This window comes from Ornithorhynchus anatinus, chromosome 20 (genome assembly GCF_004115215.2).
Source record: "Ornithorhynchus anatinus isolate Pmale09 chromosome 20, mOrnAna1.pri.v4, whole genome shotgun sequence".
Lineage (NCBI taxonomy): Eukaryota > Metazoa > Chordata > Mammalia > Monotremata > Ornithorhynchidae > Ornithorhynchus > Ornithorhynchus anatinus.
In genome coordinates, this window is record NC_041747.1 from 8,887,030 (window position 1) to 8,901,891 (window position 14,862).

A 14,862-nucleotide genomic window follows, 5' to 3' on the forward strand; every position below is an offset into this window, starting at 1 on the left:
GGTTTTAGACAGACCATTTCCTTGCTGTTAAATATTCAGCAATGGAAACTCTTTTTCCAGAAATCACTGGGGAACCAAAAAAAAAATGGGTGCCTCTTACATTAAGTGTTTAAGTGAACTGGGTCCTTATGAGCACTGCCATAGATAAAATCTTCCCTTGGTTCCTCATGTTTTCTGTTAGAATCCACTGGTAGAGGAAAGAGAAATGAAACAAGTTTCACTCTCTAAATGTCTAAAGTCTTGATACTTAATGCATTTAAAAAAGGGAACAGTAGACATTACATGTCTAAAAAGTAAAAAAAAAAAATTAACCTTAGTTGCTATAAGTTATTCTAAAATGAAATTCTCTGGACAAAGAGACATCTTAAACTAGCGTATCAGAGGCTCCATCTTCAGCTATCAACTCCCTTCTGGGGACACAGTAACATAACAAGATTGTGGGTCAAACCAATGGTCCGTCACAGGTCACTTGGAGAAAAGGTGTAATAATATTATTACCATTTGTTCAATGCTTACTATGTGCCAAGGACTGGACAAAGCACTAGGGCAGAGAAGCAGCATGGTGTAGTGGATAGAGCATGGGTCTGGGAGTCAGGAGGTCATGAGTTTTAATCTCAGTTCTGCCACTTGTCTGCTGTGTGACCTTGGGCAAGTCACTTAACTTCTCTGTGCTTCAGTTATCTCCTCTGTAAAATGGGGATTGAGACACATAAATGTGTGGGACAAGGACTGTGTCTAACCCAATTTGCTTGTATCCACCCAGCACTTAGTACAGTGTCTGCCACATAGTAAAGCGCTTAACAAATGCCACAATTATTATTATAATCAGACACCATCCCTGTTCCAAATGAGGCTCACAGTCAAAGTAGGAAGGAGTAGGACTTAATCCTCACTTTACAGATGAGGAAATTGAGGCAAAGGGAAGTCAAGCGAATTGCCTATGGTTGCACAGCAGGGAAATAGAGGAGCTCAGATTCCAGGTACATATGTTTTCCACTAGGCCACCCTGCTTCCCTACAATATACTAGGGTTGATCGAAACAATCCATGCCTACAAGGAGCTGACCATCTACAGGGGGAGTTTTGTTAAGAGCACAGGTCTGGGGGATTGGGTGGCAGGAAGGGGAGGCTGATAAAGTCTTTATGCAGATTAGCATTATTCACTAAAATGATTATTAAACATCTTTTTTGGGGGGGAGAATCTGGCACTATCAATGCCAAAATGTGATTTTCAGAGTGCCAAGTTTGCAAAATAGAAAAAAGCTCTCCTTTCAAGTATGGGTGTTAACAGTTTCAGCATTTGGATAAACAGGGGCCACGTACATTAATTATGTTAGTCATCATCCCCTATTTAAAACATTATTGTAACTATAGTCAAAAGAATTTAAGCTGCAACAGGCAAAATACATACTCCTCACACCCAACTATATAATTACAGGATAATAAATTGTGTCACTTGCCAGCACCCAGAGCAAAATGACTCAGGCCATTTTTATACTGTATTTATCTGAGTGAGCTGGGCTGCATTATGGAATAGAAGAGATTCTCCCATGATAGATCTTTTTCAATAACCTAATTGGCCTTTTCTCTAGCTACTGTGAGATGACCTGGCGAAAGGGAATACCCTTTGGAAAATCAGGAAATGGTGCTAATCAGGGAATGTTAATACCAACTCTGTTATATGGTACTTTCCCACACACTTACTGCAGTATTGGGCACATAGTAAGCATGCCATAAATACCTCTGATAATCTTGGGGACACCTACCATCAAGGATGTCGATACAAATTCCCAACCTGCTGCTCTCTTTTGTCAATGAAGAAATGACTTCGGGAACCACTTCCACAGAGATATGGATTTCTGATATTTAAAAAATGCTACTTTGCTTCTTGGATAAATCCACTGAAGTGAAGAGGATAATGCTGGTACTGGGTCCAATAAATAATTTTTAAAAAGAGCTTGCCTTGACAATTGCTCGCAGTGACAGGGGGTGGGGTGGGGAAGGTACCCGCATACTAGCCCGCAACAACTTGCTCAGACGTGCCTCTGACACATAAGCGCAAAGACTACTATTGGAGTGTCAGTTTCAAAAATAGCTGGATTCTTGGGTTCCACTGGATTTTTGGCAGTCAGAAGCGAGGTCTGGTAGTGATGATTTGCACCTTTGATTCAATCAAGCTATCCAAAGTTCATCAGTTTTAAAATATCTCATGCTAAGTAAAGGAGATGAGTTGCTAAAGGGAACAAGTACAGCGATAACCATTTTTTAGGCATTGTCACATACCATCAAATTTGTCAACCCTGAGCCAACAAGACTAGCATCTAAACCTTTCATTTCACTCACTAACTGCAAAATGATCTCCCTCATTCCGTTTCCATCAAATAGAGGTCTTGACCTCAAAGAAAATGTACCTCCATCACTTGACCATTAGTGCTACCCTGATTTCCAAGTCAGGTATCCAATCTGATTAACTTGCATCTACCCCAGCACTTAGAAGTGTCTGATACACAGTAAGCGCTTAACAAATACCATTCAAAACGCAATCAAAATTATGTTCTACTTTGCTAAAGTTTAGACCCCATACACAGAACTCAAACTTTTGGCCTATTCAGTTTTGACTATGAAGGTTGTGGGGGAAGAGAGGATCTAGGACTCCATTTTCTTGAGGTTTGTAGGGGTTAGGAAGAGCAAAGGAGGACCTCTGCTTTTCCCAGACGTCCTGCCAAATGAGAGGTTTCCCTTTCCCTGCTACCATCTGGCATGTTTCCAATCTGTCTCCAACCTGAATAAATCGCAGGAAACCAGGGACCCATGTCTCCCCCCTGCATTCCTCCTGCCACTGGACAGCATTCCGCTAAATACAGGTTCCTGGGCAAAATGACGATCCTGGTAGTCAAATGGAAACCATAAATAGAACATATCTTGGGAAATTAAGGTATTTCATTTGGTCCCATGGGACTCTCTATTAAAAAAAACAGGGAAATATAGTTTTGATTAGCTAATTTCAGCGTGAAAACGGAGAAGACATTAAGTCGGCAGCTGTAAAACCACAATGGTTCCTGTTAATGGCTCCAGTCATGGGCACACAGGCTTGAAGAGAGTTAGGAGAAAGTCCCAGCCTCTTACAGAGCGGTAATCTTGATTCTCGGCTCATCTTTCTTTGGCCCATGTTTTGAAAAGGTTGCACATAGGCTTTAAGTGATAATATTCTATTACAGATGTTTATTTGATAAAATAGGTCATCCGACTAATGGATCCTCAGCAATACTAAGTAATGAGCAATATGGTTTAAGTGACCAAGCAGAGAAAAATAGCTTAGCCAGCAAGATGTGTATACTCAGTAGTTCTATAACCAGAGAAAATTGGCCATTAAAACTTTAAATAAGACTTTCAGTTTATTTTGCATATCTATGGGAAAGATTTAGGTCACTAAACAAACTTCATAGTACCCAGTGTCTAGACCCAGACGAATAATAGAGTCAAAAAGAAGATTTTGCTGCTTCTCTGAAATAAACCTCTAGGTACAATGTTTTGTCGAAAAAAAAGCAGAAAATAATTCCACATGAAGCTTGAATGAAAACGATCTCCCATTTCCACACACTTCATATTAGAATTATGTAATCATAAAACAAGCAAATGAAACAACTGAAATACCTTTCCCATATAGTACCTTTCGCTCTCCTTCAGCTGAACTAATAGCATCTAGTCCTGTTAGAAGCTATTAGCCCAACCCTCAAATTTGCTCTAGTAACTAAAACTGCAAAGAAAAGTCAACTCATGACCTGCTTATTCATGAAAGTCCTGGAAATTATGGTTGACAACTATGGAAGAAAAAGCTATCACTATTGAAAAATCACCCAAAAACCAAACAATCAATAGTATTTACTGAGCTACTACAGAGTACTGTACTGAACTGTACTAGGGCTCAGGAAAGTACCAAAGAATTAGTAGACATAATCCCGGCCCTCAAGGAGTTCAGAGTCTAGAGAGGAGGAGAGACAGAGAGAGACACTAAAATAATTACAGATAGGAGGGTAGATGGAAAAACGGGATAGGTACATGAGTCAGTGCTTAAGTAACAGGGTATGTAAGGTATGTAAGGAAGTGCTACTGTGAGTTTGAAAGTACTTAAGTGGCTTGGAAGTGATGAAGTGGCAGTATGGGGAAGGGGTAGGGACAGAATTTTATCACGGTGGGCCCCCTGGAGGAAGCCCCTCCCACACTTGATTTTGAGTACTAGTAAATTAAATAATTTCAGACTTGACATTCAATATTGCACATTGGTGAAGCCTATCATAAAAATATTTTCCAAAAACTAGGGGATATCTGTTCAGTATTTCTGATTACTTTTAAATGCCACTGAAAACAAACTGATGCAAGAGCCAATATATAAATTTGAGTACAAATTTTCTTCTCTGGTATAATATTCTCTGCCTAGTGAAAATCTGGGAATTATTCAACTGACAGCATTTATTTTTGCTCAATCCACAAAGATGTTTAGTATTTACTGCTGCACTCTTATTGACATATTCTTAACTTCAGAAGAACATTATTTTGTCACATTGAAGTGGTGAATGTCTCGGAGAACACAGATGAAGAATAAAAAAGCATTTCAGTAAAATTAAGTCTCTAAGTAGACAAGCGTCTATGTTGCCCTTATACCTGGACTACCCTGATAAAGCAGCTAATACCATCCTCAAAGAAGGCCACAAAATTTAAAGCGAAAAACAGAAAGCATCCTGACAACCATTTTTTTCATTTGAATTGCAGATAAAGAATTTTGTTTTGCTGAATACGAGCCAGCTGTTCCAATACCTTCACCCTAAAGAACACCTGATCAGAGAAGTAGCATTTAGGAACCATCCACTGATTTCTTCATGCCAAAAAAACCTCCACAAAGGGTGCTTCCTTTTTCTTTTTCTAAAAATACCTTTGGAAACCATTTCAGTCTTATGCCCTTAACACAAAAGATTTCCCTTTCAATATTCAAGGAAATTTATAAAAATATCAAAGGGTTATTTTTATGGAGTCGCTTTTAGACTGTTCATCCTAATTACAGTACAGAACACTGGGACTGTTTCTGAAGAACTTTGCATTTATGAAATTTCATGTTTGTAGAACTCATGCTAGGTCTTACAATGCCCGCACGAGCAAATATTAGCAAGAGGAAAATTAGCATTTCCAACAGCGCGCAGTATTATTTCCAGACAGATGTGTGCTGCCGGAAGATATTTCCCAACTCCACAATAGCTTTCTAGCTGAACAGAATACACATTATGACAAAGCTGACTGTACTGTACTACTGGACCACCTCATACTTTAGACAAATCAGGCTTAACATCCGTTCAATTTTTCCATAGCCCTTCCAACAACCTTATCTTGATTTCAACACCTTCTCTAATTTTGCTTCCTCCCCCTCACTACTTCACTCTTGCAGCCATCCCACCTCCCCTTAATCTTTGTATTTCCTCAACCTGACCTGCTAATTTCCACCTTCATCTCTTTCCTTTTGCTTGGCCCGGTTTTACTCCCCCCCTCCCCTCCACACACTCTTCTACTTTGCCATTCATGAAGTTACTAGCCCTGCTTCTTCACTTCTTGCACCCTTCACCCAGTAATATTTGAGCCTGCTCTGAATTTTGGAAGATGATTCACAATTTTACAATAGGGTTAAGTGTCCCCAATAAAAACAGCTAAATCACTTGAAAATTATTCCAAGAAATTGCCTTGTGAGCCAATTTCTAAAAGGAAGAAGATATTATTCTGCTTCCTTCTCACGGTTAAGACCTTTAAATGGAAAAAAATGATTCAATATACACAGACAAGAGTGAAGATATTCCCTTCTCAAACTGGTAGAAGTTTATACGAGGTAGAAACCTGCTCTAAGATGAATCACAGAAATTAAAAATTGAAAATAGCCCACAGAGAACCTGGTCTCATCTCTTACTCCAGGCAAAACTGTTGGAAGTTAAATCGGAAGACTCAAGAGAGTCACGACAAGAAAAGAGGTTTTTTTCTTCTTAAGTAAAATATGCAGTTTATGATGAATTAATGCTAAAAGCCCATTTTCACAATTTTAAAGAGAAATTCTGATGAAATGACTCCTTGAGTAGAGAACACACAAACTCAGGGCAACAACAGTAACGATATTTATTAAGTGTTGAATATGTGACAATTGTTCTGCTAAACGTGGAGGGGTACATACAAGACAATTACCCTGGGCACAGTCCCTCTGTCTCACACAGGGCTAAACGTCTGAGGAAAATTTTGCACAGATTCAGTTGTCTTTGGTACTATCCATTCTTCAGATAATTAAAAAAGCCTCCATTAATTGCCTAAGTGCTAAAGAATCTTAGCTTTATTAAAACAAGCTGGTTATCTACTAGGGAGATATTACAATTGAATGAACACATTAGTGTTCCTAATGGAATTCTGGAAGCAATCTAAAACTGAATTACTTCAATAAATAATTGCTAATTATGGAAAAAAAGAAACTGCCACTAAGACAAAGTAAATCTTGAGACCCCAGTGCAGGAGAGAAGAGTGAATGAATGGAGGCAACCTAGGTGTACACAAGGGTATTAATTTTAGTTTCTTTAAGCACCTAATCCTTCAAGATATCTGTAGTACAACAACATCTTTATAATACTAATAATGTTGGTATTTGTTAAGTGCTTACTACGTGCAGAGCACTGTTCTAAGCGCTGGGGTAGATACAGGGTAATCAGGTTGCCCCACCTGAGGCTCACAGTCTTAACCCCCATTTTACAGATGAGGTAATTGAGGCACAGAGAAGTTAAGTGACTTGCTTTATGTGCACAACAGACTCTATTGAACAGGCTGAAATGATATGGAATATTTATGAATTTGCAATTTTATCTTTTTCTGAGAATTGACCTCTCCGTTTGTCTTCCTTTAGATTCTATAGCAGCATAATCTCTGGGTCAGCAGAGAGAGCAAAAACTGTGAGAGAAGACTTCTTATGGTAGGGGGGAAAACAGAGGAGCTTGTGAAGAGCTGTACACCTCCATCCCAGATCCCCAGCGTGTCCCTGTCACCTGGAGGGAGAGACAGGTAAGCCTGAGTCGATGGACCACGCATCCACCGTCATTTCCCCCAGTGAACCACATATTCTTAAATGCCGTACCATCCCAAAAGTGGCACTGGTATTCTTAGCAAATCCACAAGGCCTGGGTGCCCTCAGGAATGACTTGGCGTGACATCTTCCTAGACACACTTTGGGGGACAACAGCCTGTTTCTTCCTCTATCAGTATAAGTCTCTTGTGGGCAGGAAATCGTCACGTTTTTGTTTTGAATTTCTCAAGAGCTTAATACAGGGAAATGTACCACGTGGGTGCACATAAATGTGAATACTATGTACGATATTGTTGTGACATTTACAGAGAGATGTGATTTTCTTTGATTCTACAAACGGGCAGTTGAAACCACCGTGAAGTTCACTTTGACACGATGAGGTTGTGACTTTTGAAAACACACTGAAAGAACAAAATTTCCATTCCTCTACTAACTTCTAGTTGAATATCACTGTGGCTCCAGAAAAATCTTTACAAAAGCAAAGTTAGCAAGAACTACCTGTATAAATATCTTAAACCCTAAGTAGTCACTTGTTAAGTCTTCCTGTTCAATGTTAAATCCAGGAGGTGACTCAGACCTTTTGTCAAGCAATTTACACTGGACAAAAGAAATTGAAATCCTTAAAAATATTCCAAAATAAACTTGTAACTATGCAAGAAGTCCCCAGGAAAGATCCACAGCCCTAAAACTGGAAAGCTCTCCTTAGCTCTAAAATAAAACAAATCATTTGTAAGTGCATGGTGTCGATCCTGATTAAAGAGTTTCAGTGAGCAAGGAGGAATGGAGAGGGGAACGCCTTAAGCAACAATCTGATGTCGCCATTTCCCCACCCCTCCTCGCCCCCAAATGCTTTCCTAAAATTGATCACCTCGGGCATAGTGGAATGGGGAAAATAAAAGGAAATTATCTGGGAAGCGGTATGGCCTAGTGGAAAGAGCAAAGGCCTGGGAGTCTGAGGACCTGGGTTCTAATCCCAGTTCTGCCAACTGCCTGCTGTAAGACCTTAGGCAAGCCACTTAACTCCTCTCTGCCTCAGTTTCTCCATCTATAAAACAGGGACTTAATACCTGTTTTCCCTCCTACTTAGACTGTAAGCCCCAGGTGGGCCAGGGACTGTATCCAACCTAATAAACTCAAATCTACCCCAGAGCTTTGAACAATTCTTGACATAAGTGCCTAACAAATACCATTCAAAAATAAAAATCAAGGCTTCTCTACTGTTGTCTTTGCTCTTCTCAGCCTCTGCTTTGTATTGTTTCCCTCTTCCTTTCCCCTCCTACTTCATCCATTTTGAATATCATTTCCCTTCCTCTCTATCCAGCTTCCTCTACCACCTCATTTGCCCCTTCCATTATCCTGCAGAGTATTTAACACTCAATAAAAACCTTCAATACATACACAGACACACACACACACACACACACAAAATGTTGACTTTGGTGTTTAAGAATAATCAATCAATGGTATTTATTGAGTACTGGGTGCAGACCACTGTACTAAGTGCTTGGGAGAACAGGACACAGCGTTAGCAGGCATGTTCCCTGCCCACAAGTCGATTACATCTAACAAAACAACTATCTGTTATAATGCATCTATATGTAAGTGTAAAATCCAGGCAAAAAGTTGACCTGCACCTTTTTTACCTTGACGTTGCCTGGCACAATGTTACGGCATTGTATTCTCCCAAACACTTGGTATGGTGCTCTGCACCCAGTAAGTTCTCAATAAATACCACTGATTGATTTACTGAGGGCTACCTATGTGCAGAGCACTGCACCCAGTGCTTAGGGGAGTGCAATACCACAGAACTGACGGACACGCTCCCTGCTCACAGTGAGCTTACACTCTAGAGAAGGTAAGACTGTCACAGAGATGGAAGTCACTGTCCTCTACTGCGGGGATACACAGGGAGGAATTCCCTTCCCTTCCCCTCCTCCGATCAGAAAAAAAGCTCATAAGCTCGTCTGGATGGTTATCTTTCTAAACCCTTCACTCCTTGTTCCCCCCTCCCTCCTAATACCAAAATACACATCCCTCCCTTTAACCCCAGAGGCTACTGATGTCTTTAAGGTACAGATATTGAAAAGTGCTGAGGGACACTGTAAATGGCATTCTACATTTTAAAAAGTAATTTAGGAGTTCTGAGTGCTGTGGTTTATTCTCCATTATATTTTGTTCCCGCACACCTGGCTCACTTGGCAAAAACTGGGCTCACTTTAGAAAAGAACAGAAAATTATGATTTGCAGATTAATAATAATAATTGTGGTATTTGTTAAGCGCTTACTATATGCCAGGCGCTATACTAAGCGCTGGGGTGCAGGCAAGCAAATTGTGTTGGACACCATCCCTGTTCCATAGGAGGCTCACAGTCTCATTCCCCATTTTACAGATGAGATCGCTGGGCACAGCGAAGTCAAGTGACTTGCCTGAGGTCACACAGCAGACAAGTGGCAGAGCCAGGATTAGAATCTGCAACCCTTCTGGTTCCCAGGCCTGTGCTCTATCCACTATGGCACCCTGGGATTAGTACTGAACTATGAAGGAAAGCAACAGAGTTTTATTTAAAATCAAATCAACCATTTGATGCTGAATTCTGAATAAAACCCGGCTCTGCTACTTGTCTGCCGTGTGATCTTGGGCAAGTCACTTCATTTCTTGGGCCTCAGTTGACATGGGGAATGAGACTGTGAACCTCATGTGGGCCAAGGACTGTGTCCAATCCCATTTTCTCGTATCCACCCCAGGGCTTAGCGCAGGGCCTGGCACACAGTAAGTGCTTAACTGATCTCTTTTTAATTTCATAAGTAATTAATGATAAAAGCAACTATGATGCTGATCTTCCTGAATTCCCTTTATTGATACTCAAAGCAAAGAGAGCTAAAGTTGCTGTGGCAAAAGAAAAAAGAATCTCAACGGTTGGGTTTAAGACCCCCTACAAGGTGATAAATATAAGAAACTAAAAGAAGGAAATTCATTCAATGGGAAAAAAAAGGTAATCCATTCACGCACGGGCTAAGAGTTATCAAGACAATGGGAGCCACTTACTTTTTTTTTTTTTTGACATAATCGACCCCTTTTACCCCTTCGAGGTTGACTATGTGTTGATTGAGTGCTTACTATGTGCCGAGCACTATGCTAAGGCTGGGATGGATCGAAAATAAACAATTCAGACAGGTAGTTTCTCAGAACATTTAGAGACCATTCGTATTCTTTTTCAGGACTGAAATATAATCAGATTCCCCAATGGGATAGCCGAGGTCCTGGGATGGAATTCTGTCGTGTTAGACGAGACAAAAGTGAAAGACAATGAAATTAATTTTCCAAAGCACTTCATCTTGTGCAGCTTTCAAATTTTTTCACTTCTGCACTTTACATTTTTAAAACGTGAACGGTGGGGAAAAAAAAATCTTGGTTTTTCTCTTTAAAACTTCAACCCAACAGACCTCTTTGAATTCTCTTACACAACGTTTCTAAGATAAAATGTTAACGATTCATCAATGGAGAAAATCAATCTGCTACAGAGCCGCGTTCCTGCAAAACACGGTGGAGGAGCCGCGGCGTGGGGATTAATCCCCCCCCACTCCAATTCCTGGATCTGGAATGTGACATTAATCGGCGTAGCAAATACACGCTTTCATTCTGTTACTGCAGAGTAAAGAAAACAGCTGAGCCGCTCTCTGACTGCCACATCTGAAGATTCAATTTGCACTTCCTCTGCCCAAGAAATACGGCGCCTTGCTCCTAAATCAAGGTATTTATTAAGGGACCTCTGAGCAAAGGGGAGGCGCTGACTATTTTTCCGGGGACAATGTAACGCGGTAGGACGACTTTCCTTAAAGTCTAACGCTTCGAAGTGTGTTTGGGGGTGGGGGGTTCCTCTAAGGATAAAAAGCTCTTATTTTTTGCAAACATTTCCACTTTGTTGGGGGTTTTTTCGGAGGAGGCCCGGCTCGTGAGGGGTTAAGGGGGGGGATGGGGGCCGGCCGCGGGGCCGAACGGAGCCAGTGACCATTTGCAAGCCTCCAAGGTATATTCCCAGCAGACGCATTATCAGATTAAGAAACTGCAAACAAAGTGCGCTAGAGAGAGCGCCCATTCTTTGTGCCGGCCCGGCCTCTTCTTCCTGTGATGTCACAGAACAAATCGGGCGAGCTTTTCCCTCTGCCTTCGGAGGCGGCCCCCGCGCACAATCCAGCGGGAGCTGGAGGAGCGAGGAGGCCCCCGCTCCGGCAAGAGCAAACACGCCCTGGAATTTGATCGCTGGACTTGCGAGGGGGTTTTCCTTACCGCCTTCTCGGAGCGGCGAGCGGGGAAGGGGGGCGATGCGAGCCCCTAGGTGAACGCCGGGGAGGAAGAAGCAAGGGAAGGGGGCCGTCCTGCCGCCTCTTCCCCTCCGTCCGGGATTTCGGCGACGCTCCGAAGTCCCCGAGGCTTCGGGGGATCCCGGGATCCTCCCGCCCATCCGCGGCCGCTTCCCGGGGATCCCCTTCGACCGGAGTTCTTGGAGGGATGGCCTGGCCGGCCGCGTTGAGGAGGCCCTCTCGGGCTGGCGGGCGACTGAAGAAAGGATCCTCGGAGTCGGCGATGCTGCCCTGGTGAGGAATCCGGCCCCGTCCCCCTCCCCGTTCGCGGCGCCTTGGGAAAGGGGCTCAAGAGCCAGGGAGAGGGAAAAAAAGGATCCTCGTGGGGGCTTCGCCTTTCCGGGGCGGGGGCGGGGACCGATGCTTCGGCCAAGAAACCGGGGCGTCTAGAGCGGTCCCCGCCTGGACCCCCGCCGCCCCCGGCGAGAGGGGCAGAGGGCGAGGGGGCGGCCTCGTCGGGCAGCATGGTGGGCTCCAACGGCTCCAATTGCTCCTACGACGACTCCTTCAAGTACACCCTCTACGGCTGCATGTTCAGCATGGTGTTCGTCCTCGGCCTCATCGCCAACTGCGTGGCCGTCTACATTTTCGTCTGGACGCTGAAGGTGCGCAACGAGACCACCACCTACATGATCAACCTGGCCATCTCCGACCTGCTCTTCGTCTTCACGCTGCCCTTCCGCATCTTCTACTTCGCCACGCGGAACTGGCCCTTCGGGGACGTCCTGTGCAAGATCTCCGTCACCCTCTTCCACACCAACATGTACGGGAGCATTCTGTTCCTGACCTGCATCAGCGTCGACCGCTTCCTCGCCATCCTCTACCCGTTCCGCTCCAAGACCCTGCGGACCAAGCGCAACGCCCGGGCCGTCTGCTTGGCCGTCTGGCTGACGGTCATCGGCGGGAGCGCCCCCGCCGTCTTCTTCCGCTCCATCAACTCCCAGGGCAACAACGCCACCGAGGCCTGCTTCGAAAACTTCCCCGAGGCCACCTGGAGGACCTACCTCTCCCGCATCGTCATCTTCATCGAAATCGTGGGCTTCTTCCTCCCCCTCGTCCTCAACGTCACCTGCTCCACCCTCGTCCTGCGGACCCTGCACAAGCCGGTTACCTTGAGCCGGAGCAAGTTCAACAAGGCCAAGGTCCTGAGGATGATTTTCGTCCACCTGGTCATCTTCTGCTTCTGCTTCGTCCCTTACAACGTCAACCTCATCTTCTACTCTCTCATGAGGACCCAGACCTTTCTGAACTGCTCGGTGGTGGCCGCGGTCAGGACTATGTACCCCATCACCCTCTGCATCGCGGTGACCAACTGCTGTTTCGACCCTATCATTTACTACTTCACATCGGAAACTATCCAAAATTCAATCAAACTGAAAAACTGGGCCACTAGGAAGAGCGATTCCAGGTGCTCTGAAATGCAAGGAACGGAGAACCTCATTCAACACAGCATGCAGACCTTAAAGACTAAAATACCTGACAACGAATCTACGATTTAAACGGCGAGGCGCAGGGATTCCCCGGACTCCCCTGGAAAAAGAACCTACAAGAGGTCCCTCAACTGTGAAAGTCTTTTCGTGTACAAACCGCTGTTGGTCGCCTCTAAAAGACAGTAAAAGTATGGACAATATTTGAATGATCTAAGTTTTTATACATATATATATATAAGGAAAACCTACAGAAAATGTTTTCTGAGTATTAAAAATATGAAAATCCGGCCTTTTTTGAGTCTTGGACTCATCACTTTCTCTGAACCTTCTCTTACTATTAAGGAGAAACGCCTCTAAAACCGGTATTGTCAGCTCACACAACTATATATATCAAAGGGTTTTGTAATTCGGCAGGTCTTTGTGGGGAAGGGGAAAAAGAAAAAGCCCGCCGTCAATTCTCCCCCAGCCGGGTTCTTTTTACATTAAAATATTTTCAGCTGAGAAATGCTGCATTGCATGAAAAAATGAAGTCATTTTGGAGGATCAATTTCAACTTAACTGTAGGAATTAGAACCAGTAAAATAGTCTAATGTTACTGGAATTATAGTCTTCGTTTCCTGGGTTTCAGTTCCCGGAAAACAATTTGATGTTTTTACCAAAGGCAGTTGCTAAATATATCTCCATGTTTTTCTACGTAAAGAGTATAGACACCCTAAACTGTGGCAAAGCTATTCTGCTCAGAAGCACCTTGTAAATTTTGGGAGCTGAAGCTTTGGTATTGAGCTACGAAAATTTCTCATACAGGCTACCCTGCTTGCTCTCGTGTGTAATAGGAATTTTGATCGTTTTTAATAATAAAATGTAAGGGAGTGATGAAGGTATTGTTTTAAAGCTAACACTTGGTTGCATTTTTCAGGTGTGCAACACGAGTATGATAAAGAGGTAAGCCATCTGGAGTTTATTCCATTAAAGTAATATGAGCACTGTCCTAATCTTTTCTAATATAAATGAAATAAGAAAAGTTTGCTTAAGGCCGACCATCTCAATTTTTAAATCCAGGCAACTGTACTATAGATAACTAAATAAATATTCTTCCTAGATCAGAAACACATCTGCAATTTAATGTCCACCCTGTTAGTTTCAGTTTTCAGTCGATTTTGATTTAGACCGTCTTAGTCTTACTGTGCTTAGTTGTCAATTTGTCCTCGGACAAAGTGTGAGATGAAATTTTGGTTTCGGATGCCTGGCTAGGTTCCTTGAGGCTAATTCTGAATAAGCCTAGTGCTGTGCTCATCAGGGCATCATCAAAGTGCCAGACAAGCAAGCCATTTTCATCTACACTACAATGAGAAAGACGGGAAACACTACCATGTATGGCAGTACCAAGAGAAAGAATTATGTGACTGCCGGGGAAAATGTGAATTTTTCACTGGGTTAAAATGCTTTAAAATTCTAAATTCTGCATTTCTTTGGAAGGGAATATAGGTCAAAGGATAATGAAAATTCTTCGCTAGAACCAATAAAAATGGCAAAAATTCTGCTTCTAAATAGTAAAAAATAATAAATCCCCCTAAAAACTATTTAAAGCATATTTTTTTAAAAGGCTGGCCTTTATATCAGAAGTTGTTGTGCAATATAAAATTTCTCTTTAAGTGACCCTGAAGCCTTACCACTTTGGTTAATAACAGGTTTTGGAAAAGCAAATGTGGAAAACTACAGAAGAGCAGTTAACATTTTGAAAATGCTCTTCAAAATTCAAAAGCATGCCAGCGGTAGGCCCATGAACCTAGACTATTCTAGCGGTTTAGGTTTTGAAAGGGAACTATTTCCCTCCCAGTTTTTCTTGACTGAAGATTATGAGGTCTGGCCTTAGCCTCTTTATAGATCATGTAAATTGTATTCTAAACATCCACTTTAACAAGCATAATGGCAATCCAGTTGATTATTACGTACTGGAAGCTTGTAAAATGTTTAA

The 14,862-nt window shown here is 42.7% G+C and overlaps 2 protein-coding genes and 1 long non-coding RNA gene across 4 annotated transcripts in view; 2 read left to right on the forward strand and 1 right to left on the reverse strand.

The window, feature by feature from the left end:
• RB1 (RB transcriptional corepressor 1) overlaps nt 1-14,862 on the reverse strand; it is a 95,330-nt gene that overhangs the window by 27,572 nt on the left and 52,896 nt on the right. The gene's annotated exons all lie outside the window — the stretch shown is intronic.
• LOC114805828 overlaps nt 11,113-14,862 on the forward strand; it is a 48,773-nt gene continuing 45,023 nt past the window's right edge. Inside the window, exons 1-2 of one of the 2 annotated variants that reach the window (XR_005661183.1) lie at nt 11,113-11,691; nt 13,804-13,829. This is a non-coding gene — a long non-coding RNA (uncharacterized LOC114805828). Of the gene's footprint in view, nt 11,692-13,803; nt 13,995-14,862 lie in introns of those variants that run through there. The other variant, XR_003753858.2, reaches the window with a different exon arrangement.
• Nucleotides 11,688-13,760, forward strand: LPAR6 (lysophosphatidic acid receptor 6). The gene has a single exon (XM_007668606.4). The coding sequence runs from the start codon at nt 11,922-11,924 to the stop codon at nt 12,954-12,956; it is 1,035 nt and encodes a 344-aa protein (XP_007666796.1). The 5' UTR covers nt 11,688-11,921; the 3' UTR covers nt 12,957-13,760.